This window comes from Desmodus rotundus, chromosome 10, assembly GCF_022682495.2.
Source record: "Desmodus rotundus isolate HL8 chromosome 10, HLdesRot8A.1, whole genome shotgun sequence".
Classification (NCBI taxonomy): Eukaryota; Metazoa; Chordata; class Mammalia; order Chiroptera; family Phyllostomidae; genus Desmodus; species Desmodus rotundus.
Window position 1 is genome coordinate 105,065,402 of NC_071396.1, and position 19,365 is coordinate 105,084,766.

At 40.3% G+C, this 19,365-nt stretch overlaps 1 protein-coding gene across 1 annotated transcript in view; it reads left to right on the forward strand.

The window, feature by feature from the left end:
• The window catches only part of PHLPP1 (PH domain and leucine rich repeat protein phosphatase 1), a 171,602-nt gene that overhangs the window by 80,346 nt on the left and 71,891 nt on the right, over positions 1 to 19,365 (forward strand). Inside the window, exons 2-3 of the mRNA XM_024580518.4 lie at positions 2,406 to 2,602; positions 8,879 to 9,004. Coding sequence (XP_024436286.3) covers positions 2,406 to 2,602; positions 8,879 to 9,004 — 323 coding nt within the window. The remainder of the gene's footprint in view (positions 1 to 2,405; positions 2,603 to 8,878; positions 9,005 to 19,365) is intronic.

Sequence of the window (19,365 nt, forward strand, 5' to 3'; positions counted from 1 at the left end):
AATTGAGAAGTTTGAGAATTGGCAGGGAGAGCTCAAGTAACTCCTCATGTCGTAGAATAAGGACGTCTGCCACACAGGAGGGCGCACCTGGGTGATTGCCCAGGTATGCATTGCTCATTCACCTCTGTGTTCCCCAGAGCCCAGCTGGTACGCACTGAGCCCTCAGAGTGCCGAGGGTGTGTCTGATTTGGAACACCCAGGGAGGCGGCAGACAACAAGGATGTTGAAATTCCGCTAGAACAAAACAAGAGTGATTTATTTGACTCAGACTGGGATGTTTAGGGCTTTCCAAGGACAGGCTGATCTTACCATTAGTCTCCAGGACTATTCAGTCCCCTTGGGAGTTTTTCTAACTGCGGCATAAAGAGCCTGCCTCTTTTGGTGTCTCTCTACTTTTCTGCGTCCTTCCAACCTTAGCCCACTCCATCTGGGGATTTGCTCTTGGGCTTTCTCTAGGATTTTTGTGGAGTTGCAGAATTGGAGGGCTGTTCCTTATGTGTCCCTGTTGTCTTTTGTTTCAGTCTCTGATTACTTACAATGTGACAGGTTAATAAATATGACAGTTTAACAAACAAGTATCCCTGAAGCTGCTCTCTGATGTAGCTGAATAAAATGTCTGGGTTTTTTGCATACATTAGTCTGTACTAAAGTGTGTGTGTGTGTCCATATTTAGATCAGATCCCTTGTTATAGAACGTTAGCCATGGAAATTGGACTTTGGCGGTCTGAGTGCCCATTGTCCATTGTTTTTGGTCTTGCTGTTACTTCCACTTTTCCTCGGCGTCTCTTCTCCCTGCTTTCGTCCCTGCAGGAACAACTTCTGCCGTGCAGAAAGGAGTTCTTAGACTGGGAGCCTAGGCAGATGCCTCTCTGGGTGTAAATGGGACAAGTCAGTGACTGTGGTCTGGCTCTTCCCTGGCAGCCTTGGGCAAGTCACATTTATTTTGAAGTCTCCTGGGCTTCCTGTTGCTTTGTGGAAGGGAGTATTAGCATGTGGTGGAGCCCTCGGGTCCACTGGAGTGCTAGCTGTGTGGTTGGTGCTAGGTGCCAGGTTCAGGTAGGTGGCTCACGTCACACTCCATTCTGACCCAGCCCCAACAGAATTGTGTAGTGTGCAGTACTCATTATATAAGAATCTCTGATGACAGGGAGGAAGAAGAAGCTAAGTCCAAACCTGCTGGTTTTGGTACTTGTTAAGGTATCTGCCCAGAGGTATGTGTTGGGGGGGTTCACTCGCTGGATCTTCTTGAGATCCGTTTTTGGTGCTGCTGCTCTTCCTGTTTCTTTCTCCAGTAGCTATTAGACATTTACCCAAAATGCGTGGTATTTACATTAATGTTAATATTCATAAGAATATAACGTCTTTCAAATCTGTTTCTTCTGCTAGCCCTTGGCAACTAGGCAAACCTCTGCATAAATACATTTCTGGCGTGGGTCCTACTCACAGCCACGCATCCCTCATTTACTTCTGAGCATGGGCTTCAGGCCTCTTCGATGTTATATATTCATTGTCCAGAACTGGGAAGTATTTTTCTCTTGTTGACATATTTCATCACATGGTAATCACAGTAGTTCTCCTATTCAGTTCGTAGGACTTGTCTGATGTTATTCCGCCGAACTCATTTTCAGCTGGGAAATGCAGGCTCTTCAGATCTTTCTCAGCTCTCTGTTTGCCTGTGAGTCTCGGTGGACCTCTGCCTGTCTCTGTTCCCGCCATGCATCACAAGTACCACACACACCGTCGTTTAGGGTTGCAGAACAGTATTTTCTTATCAGAGAAGTCATTTGTTTTTTTAACTGTCTCCTTAATAGTAAATTCAGGGTGGGGAAAAAAAGTTGTTCAAATGGAAAATAATACAATAATAAATAATAACAATACAAGAATAAACTCAGTGTTTCGCCTACTCACAACTGTAAACCTACTTTTGCCACACCCTGCACACATTGAATATCTGTAGAAGGAAGAATATCAGTAGTTAATTGCATTCAAACTGATCAGTTTCATTAAATGCTAGATCTTGAATGTTATTTTGCTGTCTCAGTCAATAATATTTTAACTCTAGCCATTCATAAAAATCTGTAGTTATCTCTTTTTTAAAGGTAAAATTAAATTGTGAAGGATATAGAAGAAAATAAAACTTGGGTTACAACAGAGGAGTTAAAAATAGTCTTTCTCCAGTTTTTGAAGGAAAAAGCTCTTCTTCACCTAATATTAAAATTACGCGTGTGGAGATGTGGTAGTTCTAACCATAATTGCATTATTTCATGTTTCAGATTCTTTCAATTACAAATTAGATTGTTTCTCTATAATTACTCTCTGTTGTCCAAGTAATTTATCTGGTATGCTGATGAGTAGGAAAAGGCTTATTTCTTTAAGACTGAAATGTTTGCTTGCGTTGGTTCCAGGAAAACCTCACGGCACTGGTAGCTCTGAACGGATTCAGCTCTCAGGAATGTATAACGTGCGTAAAGGCAAAATGCAGCTGCCGGTGAACCGATGGACCAGACGCCAAGTCATTCTGTGCGGGACCTGCCTGATAGTGTCGTCTGTGAAAGACAGCTTGACCGGAAAGATGCACGTTCTGCCCCTAATTGGTGGAAAAGTAAGTTTAAAACAAACAAGATACTAACAGATCTCCCAGTGTCCTTAAGGAGCCATTTCCGTGATGATGGGTGAATGGGTTCTGGCTGGTCTAAAGGTCTTACTCAGTTCCTGTTGATCGCACCAGTGGACATTGTTGGTTGGTGGAGCGGTGGACAGTAACAATGCCCGTTGGCTCATGCGAGGCCCTGGTGATCCTCGCTTCCGTAGTAATGCATTTCAGCTACAGGACTGAAAATAGAGCAACTGGAATTTCAGTGGTGTGGGCTGGGCTGGAGATGATGTCATTACTTACGAGGAGACACCTTTTGATATCTCGAGCATGTGTTTTGTAGTGTATGTCCATGACCTTGGGGTCGTCCCAAGCAAGCATGCTTATCGAAGGTTTGGCTCTCTAGCTTGAATCTTTGACCTCATTTTGCCATCACTCTGCATTTGTATTTAGGGACTGGGGGGATAGCATTTTTAGTTTATCACTGTAGCTAATCATAACTTTTGAACCTGAAATGTTACTAATTTTGGAGAAAACCTGTGCTACAACTAATAGATTTCTCTGACATTTACCAGCTGCTTTTCTTTGGGCATGTTAACTATTTTATTCCTATCACTTGTAAAATAAAAAGAACAACATTGCTTAAGAAAATGTTTTTGCCAGATTTATAAATTCCAAACATTGGTAGGGGTACCATTACTAGAGTTCTATGTATTTCCTCATTTTTAAGTGATAATGATAATCTGTTAGTAAATGGAACGGTAAACTTGGATGGAGAAATGGATTTTTGGAAATCGGGGACATATGAAAGAAATATTTTCTTTAACTATTTCCCCCCCAAATGAGCACGGGAAAGAAGGCAAAATATGGAGAATATAAAGAGAGGAAAAATAAGAAACAGTCTTTTGTTAAAGTGAACTTTTTTTAGTTTGGTAAAATTTGATTTGCTCATTCCAGGGATTAGCAATTAAGCAGGTAAGACCGGATGTGGGCAGTAAGAAATGGTGTGTTGTTCCCTGCCATGTAGCAAGTTCATTCTTCACTCATAATTTTAAACTAGTTTTTCCTTATGAGTAAATAGCCCACGTCAGTTTTTATCTCCCTCAGCTCTTACACATTCTAATTCTCAGAAGACTAATACTCGATCATTTTTAAAAATGAATTTTGGCCAGGCTGCAAGGGGTGTTTAGATGTATTTCAGTCATCCAGTTTGAAACCATGGCTGCTTAACTTTTGTCTGAACATTGAAGAATTAGCGATATTTTGTTACTGAAGATTTTGTCCTTTGGATGGATTACTGAAAATTTAGTCAATATTACTCCTATAGCGCATCATTAAAAATGTGTATTTAATGTTTGATGCTCTGTTAAGTCAACAGTCTCTTTCTTCTCTTTATGATGTTAAGGATTTGCATAGGCAAATTTAATGTAACTATTTATTAAATATCCTCGGTGGGGAAGCCACTTTGCTTGGCGTCCTGGAAATACCAAGATGGGTAGGTCATCGTTCCTGCCTTTGATTAGCTTACAATTTACTTCTCCAGAGATGAAGGATGGGCATAACAGGATCTGCTCTAAGAGAGGTATAAGGTAGTAGTATGGCAGAGTAGCGGGAGGAATGCTGCATTTCGTGGGGGGGACTGGACATTTCTGGTGAAGGAGGTAGCAGTTTTTGAAGGGTGAAAGATCTGTTGACATGTGAAGGAGATGGCCCTAAAGATTTTTATGTTCAAAGAAGCAGAGGCTGGAAGGCAAGTGAAATGTGCAGATAAGGTCAGAAGATCCAGTTGTAATTAACATTTTCATTCAGAGCCAGAGACTTGCCCTGTTTCCCAGGCCTGTTATTGGATGATCTTCTACCACTGAGTGAATGGAAAGTTAATAGCTTTCTTTTCTCACAGACAAACCTTGTAAAACCTGTTTTGCATTATGTCTTTAAAAGTAATTAAGTGTGTTGAAAAATTAAGTCTTTTAAAAACCAGTTGACCAAGTTAGGAAAAATAATTCAGCCTTTGCAATCTGAGTTTTCATTAATGTTTGTCTGTTCCTTTTTTCATTCTGTTGTATTCTTAAAGGAAAAACCGAGAATAAATGGAAGAGTTTTTTAATGTAATTTAAAAATTTTTTATAAAGAAGAGCTCGTAACGAGGTGTTAGATGAATTCATCATAACCTAGACACACTTGTTGTGATAATCAGATGAGGTACGCCACTTGAGTGTGATCATTTGTTCACATTTTCACATGTGGAATTCCAAATATGATGTTAAGTAAAGCTCTCTTAACATTTAATTGTTAAAAAGTATTTGTGTGAGAGAGAAGTTTTCATTCATTGTACAATTGTTACGATACATTTAATTTGTTCTTTGGAATTTAAATAGATTTTTAGGTACCTTATTTAATTAATATTTCATTTACTCTTTGCCAAGTAATAATGCCTAATGAACTAAGTAACCGGTAACCTGCTACGCAGCCAGGAAAAATGGCAGGGTCAGCGCCGGTGTTGCCTCTGCTCTCCTTACATCTGTCCCATTGCCTCCCCCAAGCAGTATCCACTGTCCTAGAATATGGCTTATCATTTTCTTAAATAAGTTTTATCATGTAAATATGTTGTGCTGTTTGTGATCTGCATAAAAATGGTGTCGTACTTTGTGTGGTCTTCTGTGAGTGAATGGTTTCATGCAATACCATGCTTTATAATGAGAGTCTATGTAGCTTGCTAAATGTGAATTTTATTTCTGTATAACGTTCCACTCTGTAAATGTTGTAAATTCCCGTAATTTATTCAGTAATTTTCCTGTTGATGGACATTTGGGTTGCTTCTCGTTTTTCATTATCATAAATGATTCTGCTGAAACAGTCTTAGGTTGATTTGCCTCCTAGTATGCAAATAGCTTTCCTAGGACAGTAGTTCTCAACTACGTTACTGCGCCCGAAGGGGACGTTTGGTGTTCTGTGCGTGTGTTTTCTCCAGTGATGGAACAGTCAGTGTGCTCTCTGTCCGCTGATGTAAGCTAAATTCTGCTGGAGTAACAAACACCCCACGTCTCAGTGACTCATCCTGGTGGTTATTTCTCCCTCACACTCCACGTCCGTTCTGGATTGGTGGAGATTTCTTTTGTCACATAACTGTACAGGGACCCCGCCTGACAGAGGCTCTGCTCTCTTCCAGTTGCAACATTTGGAATGTGCAGCCGTCCTCTCTTGCTGAGGCCGGGGGGAGAGATAGCGGAGGGTCATTACCCAACTCATGCACATTTGGCTGCAGGAGGGACACAGGCCATTCCTGTCCATGGCTCATCTGCCAGGACCAGTCGCACGGCTGCACCTTCATTGCAGGGGATCTGGGCGATGGAGAAGTATGTGAGGGCATAGTTAACAGCAGTACCTTTGCTGCAAGGAGACACTGTTGGCACTTACAGAGCAGGGGCTCAGAGAGTAAAACGTCAGCAAAGTATTAGTCCTTCACAGTGCACAGCTGTTGGAGCCAGAATCCCTGTGGTGGCCTCCTTGAGAAATACTGCTCTTGGACACCTATCTAGAAGTGCAGTTATTGGGCTGCAGGGCAGATGCACATTTACTTTTACAAAGTGATTTCAGATCGTTTTCTATGGTTATTATTTTACACTCACATTGGTGTACAAGTGTAGCTCTTCACCAAACTTTATTGAGGTATAATTGACGTACAGTAAACTGCACATTTTGATAACATTTTCTAACTGTATAGTTCCAAGATTGCAATTTGAGAGCTATATACAACCATTGAACCATCACCATAATCAAGACAGGGATTGGCACTGGCCAGCGTGGCTCAGTTGGTTGGAATGTTGTCCCATAACCGAAAAATCGCTGGTTCAATTCCCAGTCAGGGCACATGCCCAGCTTGTGGACTTGGTCCCCGATTGGGGTGAGTGCAGGAGGCGGCTGATTGGTCTTTCTCTCTCACATTGATGTTTCTCTCTCTCACTCTCCCTTCCTCTCTTCTCTCTCAAATGAGAATAAGAAAAAAAACTTCCAAAAAAGATAGGGACTGTATTACCCCTAAAAGTTTTCTTGTGCTCCTTTGTACCCTTCCATCCCACCCTTTTCCTCTCACTTCTTCCCCAAGAAACCACGGGCCTGATTTCTGTCAATATAGGTTAGTTTAAATGACAATTTCTCTGTAGTACATAGAAATAGTTTGTTTTTGAATATTGATCTTATATTTAGGCACCTTGCTCAATTTTCTTATTTGTTCTAATGTTTATAGATTCTTTGGAGTTTACTATGTAGCTAATCATGTCATATTCTAATAATGACAGTTTTATTTCTTCCGTAATACACTTCTTTGTCTTACTCTAATAGCCAGGACTCCAGTATGGTATTGAAAAGAAACAGTGGTTACTTGTCTAATTGATGATTTTATTATGGTTAATAATGGCATCTCATTAACATTGAAGTTGGCCTTAGATGTTTGATAAATACCTTTTCTCAGTTTAAGGGATTTGTTGGAGTTCTTCGTTTGCTTAGAGGTTTATCATGAATGGTGAATGGGCGGGGAATGTTACTGCGAGTTTTTTCTGTGGGCAGGACCGAAGGGTTGTCTTCCTTTAATCTGTTCACGTGACCAAGACTGTCAAGTTCCAGTGACAGTGTGTGTGGGCGGACGGTAGGGTTGTCCTCTTTAATCTGTTCATGTGATCAGTAACATCGTAGTTCCAGTGACAGTGTGAAACCACCTTTCCTTTCCTGAGTTAAACCCAACTTGTTCTTTTTTCTTTTAATTTTTTAAAAAGATTTTATTTATTTATTTTTAGAGAGAGGGGAAGGGAGCGAGAAATGGAGGGAAACATCAGTGTGTTTTTGCCTTTCATATGTCCCCTACTGGGGACCTGGCCTGCAACCCAGGCCTGTGCCCTGACTGGGAATCAACCAGAGACCGTTTGTTTCACAGGCCTGCGCGCAATACACTGAGCTACACCAGCCAGGGCCCAGCTTGTGCTAGATACTTTCTTTCTATATTACTGAATTCTGGTGGGACATTTTGTTCAGGATAAGTCTTCATGGCTGAGATTGGCCTGTAAGTTTCCTTTCTTTTACTGTTCTGATCTATTTTTGGTTCTAGTGGTCTTGTAGAATAGGTTGGTGTGTTTCTCTTCATTTTTTTTATTTGGTAGAGTTTGCACAACTTTGGAATGATTTGTTTCTTGTAACTTTGGTAGAACTCAACTATAAAACCATGTGAGCCTGATATTTTGAGAGTTTTAAAAAAATAATATTAAGTTTACAAGGTGACAGGTGATTACTATAATCAGTGGGGTGATCACATTGTAAGGTATAAAAGTGTCAAATCACTATATTGTACACCTGAAGCTAATGTAACCAATATAAGGTTGTATACCAACTATACTTAAATTAAAAAATAAATTTAGTTTAAAAAATATTCATTCAGCCCTGGCTGGTGTAGCTCAGTGGATTGAGCGAGGGCTGTGAACCAAAGGGTCACCGGTTCGATTCCCAGTCAGGGCACATGCCTGGATTGTGGGCCAGGTCCCCAGTGGGGGCCGCGTGAGAGGCAACCACACATTGATGTTTCTTTCCCTCTCTTTCTCCCTCCCTTCCCCTCTAAAAATAAATAAATAAAATCTTTCTAAAAATATTCATACAATTTCTTAAATGGTTATAGAACTATGTAGGCCTCTTGTTTTTTAATTCTTGATTTAGTGGTGGTAAAACATTTTTCTAAAAATTTGCCAAAAATTGCTGATAAATTTGCTTGGAAATTTCGTTTGCCCACGTCACTGCATTATTAGGACTTGAAAGTTCTCACAGTAGGGTTTTATTTTAGTTTATCTTAATTTCACGTTAAATTTTAAAACACTGATTTAACATGCTTGAAGGGCTCTTTAACAAGAAGATTGTAATTCAGAGTAATACAAAAATTCCATAAGTAAAAATCCACCTGATGTAAAAATTCTCGCGTAAAAATCTTCCCAAGAGGAAGTAAGCATCCTGTTGTGAGGATTCAGAAGGATCAGAAAGGGAGTCTGTCCCAATTTTAAATAGGAAGAAGAATCTCGCTGTTGTGGGGAGATCTAGTGGAGATACACTCCCCTTTTTGTGGTTTTCTGGTAACTCGGATTGGCTGGTCAGACTCAGGATCTTACATGTGTTAAAGGCAGAGAAACATACTCATAAGGGGAAAGATACAGATCTGTGCAGGCTCTCTGATCTAAGGTGGAGTTAAAGAAACATGTGGATGATTCTGCTTTCTGACTTGCTTTTGTCTGTCTCTGTTTGTATTTATAGGTAGAAGAAGTGAAAAGGCACCAGCACTGTTTAGCATTTAGCTCCTCTGGACCCCAAAGCCAGACTTACTACATTTGTTTCGATACATTCACAGAGTATTTAAGGTGGCTTCGACAAGTGTCAAAGGTAAGAAGCACTTACTGAAGAAATCTTCTGTTCGGCTTCTCATTGGCTAAAGAGTTGCTTTCCTTCTGCTTTACCCAGTTTCCAAATACAGTTATACACCCAAAACTTTCTTTCAGATACTGCCAGTAGTTAGCAATTTTTAGATTTTTAAAAGCTCATGTTGGCTGAAAAGTAGCTTTTAAAAATTGTGTTTCGTTTGCCAGGTTTTGTTTAAACTTAAAAAACCTCAGTGGGCAGACTGGCATTACTATAGTGACGTTGCCGGTGAGGAACATTAAAACCGAGACTGCGAGACTGGTCCAGGGAGGACCACTGCAGAACCACAGAGCACCCAGAGATCTGTCACGGATTTCCCCTCGTCTGCTATTTGGTCTTGTGAGAGTCTAATCTTGTGCCATCTTCAACTTCTGCCTTCTGAATGGTTTCTTTTTTCATCTTAGTTATTTTTGCCATTTTATATAATCCCTTAAAAAACCAAGGTCACCATGACCCATGAAACAGTGTACTTCTGTGTGTCTGTGCAGTAGAAACCAGAATAGCATGATTAATAAGATAAATAAATGCTGGTATTACAGGTACTGTGTGTGAGAACGTTTCTGTATGACATTTGTGGAATCAAGTGCGAAATGGATGGGTCACAGGGCTTCGTGCCTTGCTTTTGGGTGTGCTCATGAAGTGATGAAACCTCTCTGGGGTGCAAAAGCATTACCGTGGAATTTGCTTTCATATTTTTGAATTTATAATCCAATTTCTTACCCAAGTCCAGTATGACTCAGACTGCAGTATGATGTAATTATTTGTCATTCGAATAGGGAGTAACTTTGTAAAACAGTTAACAGAAAATTAGAGGATAATGTCTAGTGAGTCTTTTTGAAATACTTGTTGCATTTGAACGATCAGATAAAGACTGTGTTCTCTGATGATGCGATGCCCTTAGGAACTGTAGTTTCTGCCCCTTTTAGAGAAGATGCAGTGAACAGAGTTTAGGATAGGACTTAGAAGATTCTGCCAACCTAGTAGGCAAATGGAGGTTCCAAATGTACAGGGCAGCACCTCCACTAGAGAAAATGGGAACAGCGGCGGGTCTCCTTCAGACTTGCGTGTAGAACTGATTGGTACTAGAGGCAATGCGTACTTCTGTCTTCTTTGTCTCCCCGGCTCTGTGACAGTTTTTCAGTCCTTGTGTTTTCCAGACCTTGACAGTTTTGGGGGGAGTACTGGTCCCGTATTTCTTAGAATGTCCTATATGGAGATATTTTGATCTTTTAGACTAAATGCAGTCAGCTGCTTTACATTCTTTTGGGAACAAACCAGAGGCATAAATTCTTAAACAACTAGAGATAAGTATATAAACAAAAGTATATGTAAATTATCAGGCTTACCAACGACGGATTGTTTTGATTCGAACAATAACAACAAAAAGATTAATAGGTACTGAGTTTAGTAGTGTTGTATATTAAACATTCACACAAACAATGAGTCACTGTTCAGAAGCCAGCAAGCGTTTATTAAGCACTGGGACACAGCAAAGAACAAGTCCAATTCCCCTCGCTTGGTAGGTCTTAAACTGGGTAAGTGTAGCCGCAGTCAAAAATCGTAGCATAATTGGACTCTATACTTGCACCTTCAAAACTATGGCAAGATACAGTTCTTAACTTCAGAGAGCTTTCTGTAGAGACAGCAGAGAGATGAATGAAACGTAAGAGGTAGAATATGAAATATGTCTTAGCTAGGGTGCGGAAAATACTGATTTCTACCTTGTTGCTGGTGATTGTAAATGTCACATGTTCGCTGGGTTAATATCCTGTCTTTGCTGGTTGGCCAATATCCCATCTCCTTGGTCTAATAGGATAGCGTACCAATAGCGAGGCTCTCACTCTGATTATGCAGACCTCTCCATAGGAAGATGGAGGGTGGGGAGGCACGGCGGAGAGGAATCTTGGTGTGGGTTTGCCATGTCACTGATTATTGTATTGCATTAGAAAGCATTGGGTATGTATGTGCTGAGATGCAATATAGCTATATGCAGAAGAGAATTCACACACACAGACGTACTCAGGATTGCAGTTTACACTTCACACTTCCAAGTGTGGGTGAGTGCTTCCAGGTGGGGGGAGTGAGTTTGTGTTAATGGCCTTAGATTACTAGTTAACTAGCAGTTAACTGGTGTTAACTAGGATGAATTTGAATTAGAACCTTATCCTCCTTTCCCTTCAGAAAGGCTCTGAATATTTGGGAAGCAGAATGGTGTGGGGTAAAGAGTTCGGGTTTCAGAGTAAGGCCCACATGGGTTGTGTCATTCACTGGTCCGGTGACAGTATCCAAGTTTCTCAGTGTTAAGCTTTTTCATTTAATAAAGATAATAGTAACAGGGCTTGTATGAAATACGCATATAATGATCATTGTGTGTGGAAGTTGGGTGTGCACTTGAATGTGACTGCCTAAACCGATACATACATAAATAAAATAACTTTATGACCATCATTACTACCATCATCACTGATTGGCCAGACAGTCGTTTTTTAAGTATTATGTTTTTATGTTTATTTTAAGCAGATAAAGCCACAAGCATGCTTAGTTATCTGAACAATCTTAGATCTGCTTCTGCTCTTAACAACCGCAACAGCCTTTTGGGGTAAAGTCATGAAGGATGGCAGACATTGGGAAGAAAGACTTCTTCCTGAAAAGTCAGGAATGGGGGGCTAAGGGCTAAACGTTCTAGTAAAAGCAGATTTTAGATACAGTATCTTCCTTCTCTCCAATCTGAAAAACCAGATACACAAAAATTTTAGTTGGTATGGTTAGTGAGTTAAAGGTCAAATGTGTTGTAAGGGGCTGATTAAAGAGATTAGATGTTACAGAAGAAATGCGTGAGGGAATGCCCTACTTGGATGTAACACCCTGCATAAAATATGGCTATATCCTTCTTTAAATTTTGTGTATTGTGGATAATCCTGTGAGAGTATCTTTTTCTTTAACCCAGCATCCTGGGAGAGTAGGCTGGGGCTGTTGGAAAGAGGATGAGAACCTCTCTCCATGTGGGAATGTGTGCTTATGGGAAATTTGGGGTGGCAAAGCCTTGCTGTTATAAGCCACTTCTTCTTCCAGCTTCCCCTTTCCGTTGTCCTCTGTTCTTCCTCATATGTGGGTATTAGGAAGTTACCCATTTTAGTCACACTCAGGGTTCCTATGGAAATAGTTTCTTTTTCTTTTTACTAAGAAACAAAACATTCACAGAATGGAGTGTCTTTACATCCTGATATTTAAATGAGGATTCAGTCATTTTGATAAGGATCTAAGAGGGAAAACCAAAGAGGTTCTGATTTTTAATGACCATCTGCATTGCAGTCAGGGTAGGAAGACAAAACGAACCAAATTCCAATGTTTTACAAAACAAAATGAATTAGATAATTAATTTAAGAGGAAACTGTTATTTTCAGTTTATGCTTCTAGATCTTAGTTAATAAGAAAATGTTAATCTTTGTTCTGATTTGTTTCATTTGATTTTGGGAAGTTTTATAAAAGATTATTAATTAGATATTTTCTATCAAGATGGGTTTTTATATACCTATTATTTTTTAAACTTAATGTTAGGATTTAGTATTGCTTGCCAAAACTATATACCCAAGACAGTCCCTTTAGAGTTTTATTTTGGGTGAATGTGGCAGATAATGTGGAAATAGCTCCTTTGGGAGGATTACCATATTTATTTTAAAGTCATTCCTAAAATATTTATGCACACCATGCTTTAAAAATTCAGTAGACATCCTATTATATGCAGTATCAAAAAGGATTCACATAGATTCCGGTATCCAGCATGTTTTCAAAGTGGCTGGAGGGGCAGTGGTGGATGAGGCTGAGGGTGGCAGCCATATATACAGTTATGGCCCCGTGTTACAAACTGACACTTGCTAAGGTCACACAGCCCGGATCGCTCTCCTTGGTGATGAATGGCTGACATGCTGACTGTTCTCGTGACTGTGGTTATCACAGTGGTTATCTCTCCCTCCTGTGGCCTTGCTTTCAGTATTAACCGTAGTATTTTATTTAACCTTCATTTTTTTTCTTTTCCATTACCATTTAGTCCCCTTACACCCCTCTCCCTCCAGCAATCACCACACTGTTGTTTAGGCCATCTTTTTTCTGGAAAAATTCGTCACTGCAATGAACTTTTGGTTAAAATGATATATTGGGTTTACCCTTAAAATGAGTAATGTGGGCAAATCAGGGCCACATTTTAAAAAACTGTATGAACATTTTACTTTTTAAATTTTTTTTCCTTTAAGTATATTTTATTGATTATGTTACTACAGTTGTCCCAATTTTCCTCCCTTTACCTCCCTTTGCCCAGTACCTCCCTCCGCTCCAGCAATCCGCTCCTTAGTTCATGTCCATGGGTCACCTGTGTAAGTTCTTTGGCTTCTCCATTTCCTATGCTATTCTTAACATCCCCCCTACCAATTCTGCTTCTTAATCCCAACGCCATTTCCCCCATTCTCTCTCTTCCTGCTCCCAGCTGGTAACTCTCCAAATGATCTCGATACCTATGATTCTGTTCCTGTTCTGGTTGTTTGTTTAGTTTGTTTATTTATTTATTTATTTATTTAGATTCAGTTGTTGATAGTTGTGAATTTGTTGCCTTTTTAATGTTCATGTTTTTGGTCTTCTTTTTCTTAAGTAAGTTCCTTTTAACATTTCCTGTAAAAATGGCTTGGTGGTGATGAACTCCCTTAGCTTTACCTTGTCTGGGAAGCACTTTATCACCCTTCCATTCTAAATGATAGCTTTGCTGGATAGAGCAACCTAGGTTGTAGGTCCTTGCTTTTCATGACTTTGAATACTTCTTGCCAGTCCCTTCTTGCCTGTAAGGTTTCTTTTGAGAAACCAGCTGACAGTCTTATGGGAACTCCTTTGTAGGTAACTCTCTGCTTTTCTCTTGCTGCTTTTAAGAGTCTCTCGTTATCTTTAACTTTTGGCATTTTAATTATGATGTGTCTTGTTGTGATCCTCTTTGAATCCAACTTGTTTGGGATTCTCTGTGCTTCCTGGACTTGTATGTCTATTTCCTTCACCAAATTACGGAAGTTTTCTTTCATTATGTTTTCAAATGAGTTTTCAATTTATTGCTCTTCCTCTTCTCTTTCTGGCACCTCTATAATTAAGATGTTGGCACATCTGAAGTTGTCCCAGAGGTTTCTAAGCCTGTCCTCACTTTTTGAGTTCTTGTTTCTTTCTGGTCTGGTTGAATGTTGATTTCTTCCTTACGTTCCAAATCATAGATTTGAATCCCAGCTTCCTTCCTTCCCTTCACTGTTGGTTCCCTGTGGATTTTTCTTTATTGTGCTTAATGTAGCCTTCATTTCTTCCTTTATGTTGTTGCCGTGCTCAGTGAGTTTTCTGAGCATCCTGGTCACCAGTGATTTGAACTTTGCATCTGTTAGGTTGCCTATCTCCATTTCGTTTAGTTCTTTTTCTGGGGTTTTGTTCTGTTCTTCCATTTGGGCCATATTTCTTTGTCTCCTCAATTTGGCCGTCCCTGTTTTGTTTCTGTATACTAGGTAGAGCTGCTTTTACTCCCTGTCTTAGTAGAGTGGCCTATGTAACAGCAAAGGCACCTGTAAATTGTGTGGGGTGGAGCCTTAGGTAATTGCCAGGGTGGGGCAACACACTTCACTGCTTTGGGGCTCTTTGTGTGGTGGGGGAAGACTTGGGGAGGGACCGTGCTGCTGCCTGACTTCTGGAGATTTGCCCGTTTCCAGTCATTGCACCTACTTCCTGTATGCATCTGGCACCCTTCCAAATGCTGCCCTGGTGGTGAAACCCAAACTGGGTTTGTATATGTTCTAAGTCAGTACGGGCCCTTTATGCGGAGAAAATCCAGCAGTTTCTTCTGCTGCCCCAATCCCCACTGGTTTTTACCCCAGTGGTATTGGGGATTTCTCTTCCCAGTGCTGGAACCCTGGGCTGTGTGGTCTGGCCTAGGGCTCCTGATTTTTACCCACCGTATGTGAATGTGGGAACATCCATTCTGCTGCCGCCACCACCTCTCAGCACCTTACCACCTCTCCGCCCCTCCTGTCCACCTGGATAAATGTGGCTTCTTTAAATTCTTAGTTGTTGGACTTCCATGCAGCTCGATTTTATGATGGTTCTGGGTGTTCATCAGTTTTGAGACCTGGATATAATTCCTTCTATGGTTGCGCGAGGAGGCGAAGCATGTCTGCCTACGCCTCCGTCTTGACTGGAAGTCTCAGGGCCACATTTCATGCTGAATTAAAGATCACATGAAATGATGAGTGAATGGCACCTTTTAAATAAGGTATGTGGTGAGTCACAGTTGAACTTTTGGTTTTGTGTGCTTAAAAAGTATTTTATTCAGATACTACTTAATACTTCACTAACCACTTCAGTCACATCATTCTAGTATAATAGGATTCAGGTTTTTAACATGCAGATGTGTGTCATTAGATGTAGTTGCAAGGAACCCTTTAAGATTAGTCATCTTCTGCACACAGTTTGCCCCTAATTCGAAGTGCAGTTTGGGGAGTATGCTGCTTTTGGTCGGCATGTTTGGTCTCCTGTCTTTTAGAGATCGTGCTGTAGTCGTTTACATTGGGATTATACTAGTAAAGACACTTTCCTCTCACCACTGTTCTGCCAGGGAGTATTGAGAGTATCTGCTTTTTGGGGAAACCCTCACTTCCCATTTCATATCCATTCTTTAGATTAAAAAAACTTAAGCCATTTGATCAAGGACAGTCTAGCAAGTCTATGGTAGAATCTGAAGTAGAACTGAAGCTCTGAGTGACATGGATCTTAGCTTATAAAATGTCACCCTATCCCAAGAAGATTGCTGTTGTACTAATTCTACAGTGAAAAGTTTGGAAATTCAGTATATGAGTTATTTGGGTACAGGAAGACTTCCAGGAAGTAAAGGCAAGCTGAGCCTTGAAGGCTGAATTGGAGTTCACCAGAAAGACAAAAGGGGAAAGGACGTTTCAAGGAGAGGTCAAGTGTATACAAAGGCATAACTGTGTAAGATGTAACAATGTCATATCACAGATGACTGAGAAGGGTGAGAAACAAAAAAATAGAATCTAGATAAAGTAAAAAAGTGCTGGCCAGTCTAGACTGTTTCCTGCTAGTCCCATGCATTGTCTTGGGGAAATGTGACTTTAAGTCACCAAATACTGTAACTGACTTTCCAATATAGTAATGGGTTTATTACATAAAAATTCACATTATGAAATCTTACCTTATTACACATACAAAGAACAGGTTATGAAATTCAAATTCTGCTTTGAATTTAAGCTAAAGTTGAAGTATTTTTTTTTTAAGATTTTATTTATTTTTAGAGAGAGAGGGGAAGGGAGGGAGAGAGAACATCAAAATGTAGTTGCCTCTGGCACACCCTCAGCTGGGGACCTGGCCCGGATCCCAAGTCGTGTGCTCTGACTGAGAATCGAACCAGTGACCCCCTGGCTTGTAGGCTGGAACTGAATCCACTGAGCCACACTAGCCAGGGCTAAAGTTGAAATATTTTGGATTGCACTAAATTTTGTTTTTGTAATACATAAAACCGTGATTAATTTAGGTAGTGAAAATATTAAAATGATCTCTTTGCAGTTACAATTATGCATCATTTTACTTCCACATCACCAATCCCTTCTATTCTTTCTTCTTTCTGTGGTAACTACAGGTTCTGAAATCCTAGTTAATTCAGTCCTAAAGAAGGGGTTTTCCCTTCAGTTCTAAGTCATTTCAGTTTAAAACCATTTAATTTTATTTTCTTCTTTGTTTTTTTATCCGATATTATACAAATAAAAAAGATACTTAGTTTGCTTACCCTATCATAACAAAAGAAACATGCTTTTGTGAAACAGTGCTGACTTACATATTTACCCTTTTTAGTTCATCCCATATATCTCAGTCCTCTCTCCTCCTGTCTCCTCACCCCCTCCCCCTTTTCCAGCTCTATTAGAATTACAGAGATGTTGCCGCCCCACCGCCCCCCCCTCCCCCACCCCCCAGCAGGGAGAGACAAGGAGAGGAAGGGAGGTACTCCTTATTCCACTCTTTCTTTGTGCTGGGCACTTTTCTGGGCTCCACTTCTAGGGTCAGGACCTCAGCCAATGAAAGAAATGTGTTCTCCATGTGGGTTTTATTTGTAGATTATTATCTTTAATAAAATACATATTAGGTTTCAAGTGAGGAATTTAAAGCTATGTTTTAAAGTGACAACATCTTATTTTAAGATTGAGAAGGGCCCTTGTAAGGTAGTGGGAAAAAAGGTAATATTACTGAAATAACTTCTGGAATAGTTGCCCTAATAATTATTTGGTAAATTCTTTGAACGTATTCTTTAGTTTATCCTTGAATCCTCCTCATCATCTAAGTTTAGAGACTTAGGACTTAAGATTTGGAAAGGACCTTGTGGACTCCCAGGCCTCCTTCCCTCCTAAAAGACCGTCTGTACCCTGCTGGGTAGCTCAGTTGGTTAGTGTCATTGTGGGTTTGATCCCAGGTCAGGGCACAGAACAAGTTAATTAGTGGATACATAAGTTAGTAGATCAACAGATCGATGTTTCTGTCTCTGTCTCTCCCCCTTTCTCTCTCTCTCAAAAAAAAAAAAATCAAATTGTTGATGTATTTACTTGTCTCAGATGATCCCTATATTAGTAACCCAGAGTATTGCATTTTCTACATCTACTCTGGAGTTAAATTCTTCATTCTTCTACCTACTTGTCTTATTCAAGAATTTGTAAAGTACGGAATGACAGAATATTTGAAAAAAAATCTATGAAGTCTGTGTTTAATGTGTTGATCTTGTATGTTAGATTTGGAACTTGAGCATTGAGGTTTTTGTATTTTAGATGTAAAACAAGTGGCTTATTTCCAATGGTAGAGTTCTTTAAGTATGTATTTATATTATTTATTTTACCATGTAGAAAGTTAGCATATAAGTTTTTGTGGTTAGCCATGTTCCCTCTTCTCTTGTGCCAAGGAGATGCCGCCTTTGGGGGACGCTGCATGATGGGCCCCAGAGGCAGGCTCAGGTAGCCACTTTCTAAAGAGGTTGTTTACGCATATTTTGCCAATAAGGAAATGAGGAAGGAACTCTGAGTTCAGATTTGATCTCCACCCAAGGCAAGCTCTATTTTTCTGTTGTTACTGGGAAGCACAATGGGGCTGTGTGTGTGGAGGGAGATAACTGTTAGAGTGGCACAGTTAATGGTTCTGGTAGGCCGTTGGTGCCGTCCCCCTGGGCCTTGTGCGGCTCACTGGGCAAGCGCTACGGTGCTGCCTGCGCTGCATGCCGCCGCACACGTCTCCGCACAGGGGCCAGGAATACCCACCCGTCTGTCACGTGAGGGGCCCGTGGGCGCTGCTGATGCCACTGAGACTGCTGGGGTTTGTTTTCTGCCCTGGGCTCTCCTAGCACCATGGCACATGGGCTCTGAAATTTCAGTTGTTTAGGTGTCTGTGTCCTCAAGAGCCCAAGCTTTGGAAGACAAGGAGTGCGTCTCTCCAGTACCACGTACAGTTCCTGGTTCTTAAAGGCACATGATAAATGTCTGTCGAAAGAGTCACTCATCCTGGTCCCTTCCACTGCCCTGGCCAAGAGAGCTCAGGATGCCTAGGACGAGCTCATACCTAATGTGTCCATGTTGTTTTGTCTATATTGTTTGTTTTCTTCTTTTCCAGCCTGTAGCTCTTTCCATATACCCTTATTCTTGGGTCCCTTAACTATGTTTTAGCTGATACCTTGCAGTCTCAATCTTAAAATCTTAGAATCATAGTCCCCTCCTTCCCCAAATACTTTCGCCCTCAGAGATTCCCACCTCTCATTTTTGCCTACTAATGATAACCTCTCTAGGTCTTCCTGTTGTCTTCGTGAATTTGCCATTTCATCATCTCCAGTGGTTTAGGATGGTATATAAATTTGTATATTTTATTTATTGTTGTTTTTCATATCATTTAAGGCAAAGAAGTGGTGAGATACTAGAATTTCAAGCAGGATTTACTAAGTCCAAAATTGGCGGCTTGATATATTCCTATTAGGACGTTATTAATGTATACAATTTTATAGGAATGTTTTCTGCCTCTCTTGTTAAGCAGATTTTATAAAACGGTAGTTAGTAAAGGATCAAGAAATGAGATGTCATTGTGAAAAGGTCTGGGGTCAAGTTAAGGCATTTTTTATCTTTGTAGAATTTTTGTAAAGAATTGACTGTTAGAGGAGCAGTGCTGTGGAGCAGTGAGAATTTAAATTTTATTAAAATTGGGAATTGTTCAATATAAAATACTATAAAACTTTTTTGAAGAGGGTGAAATTGAAAGTAAGTAAAGTTGTTAGAATG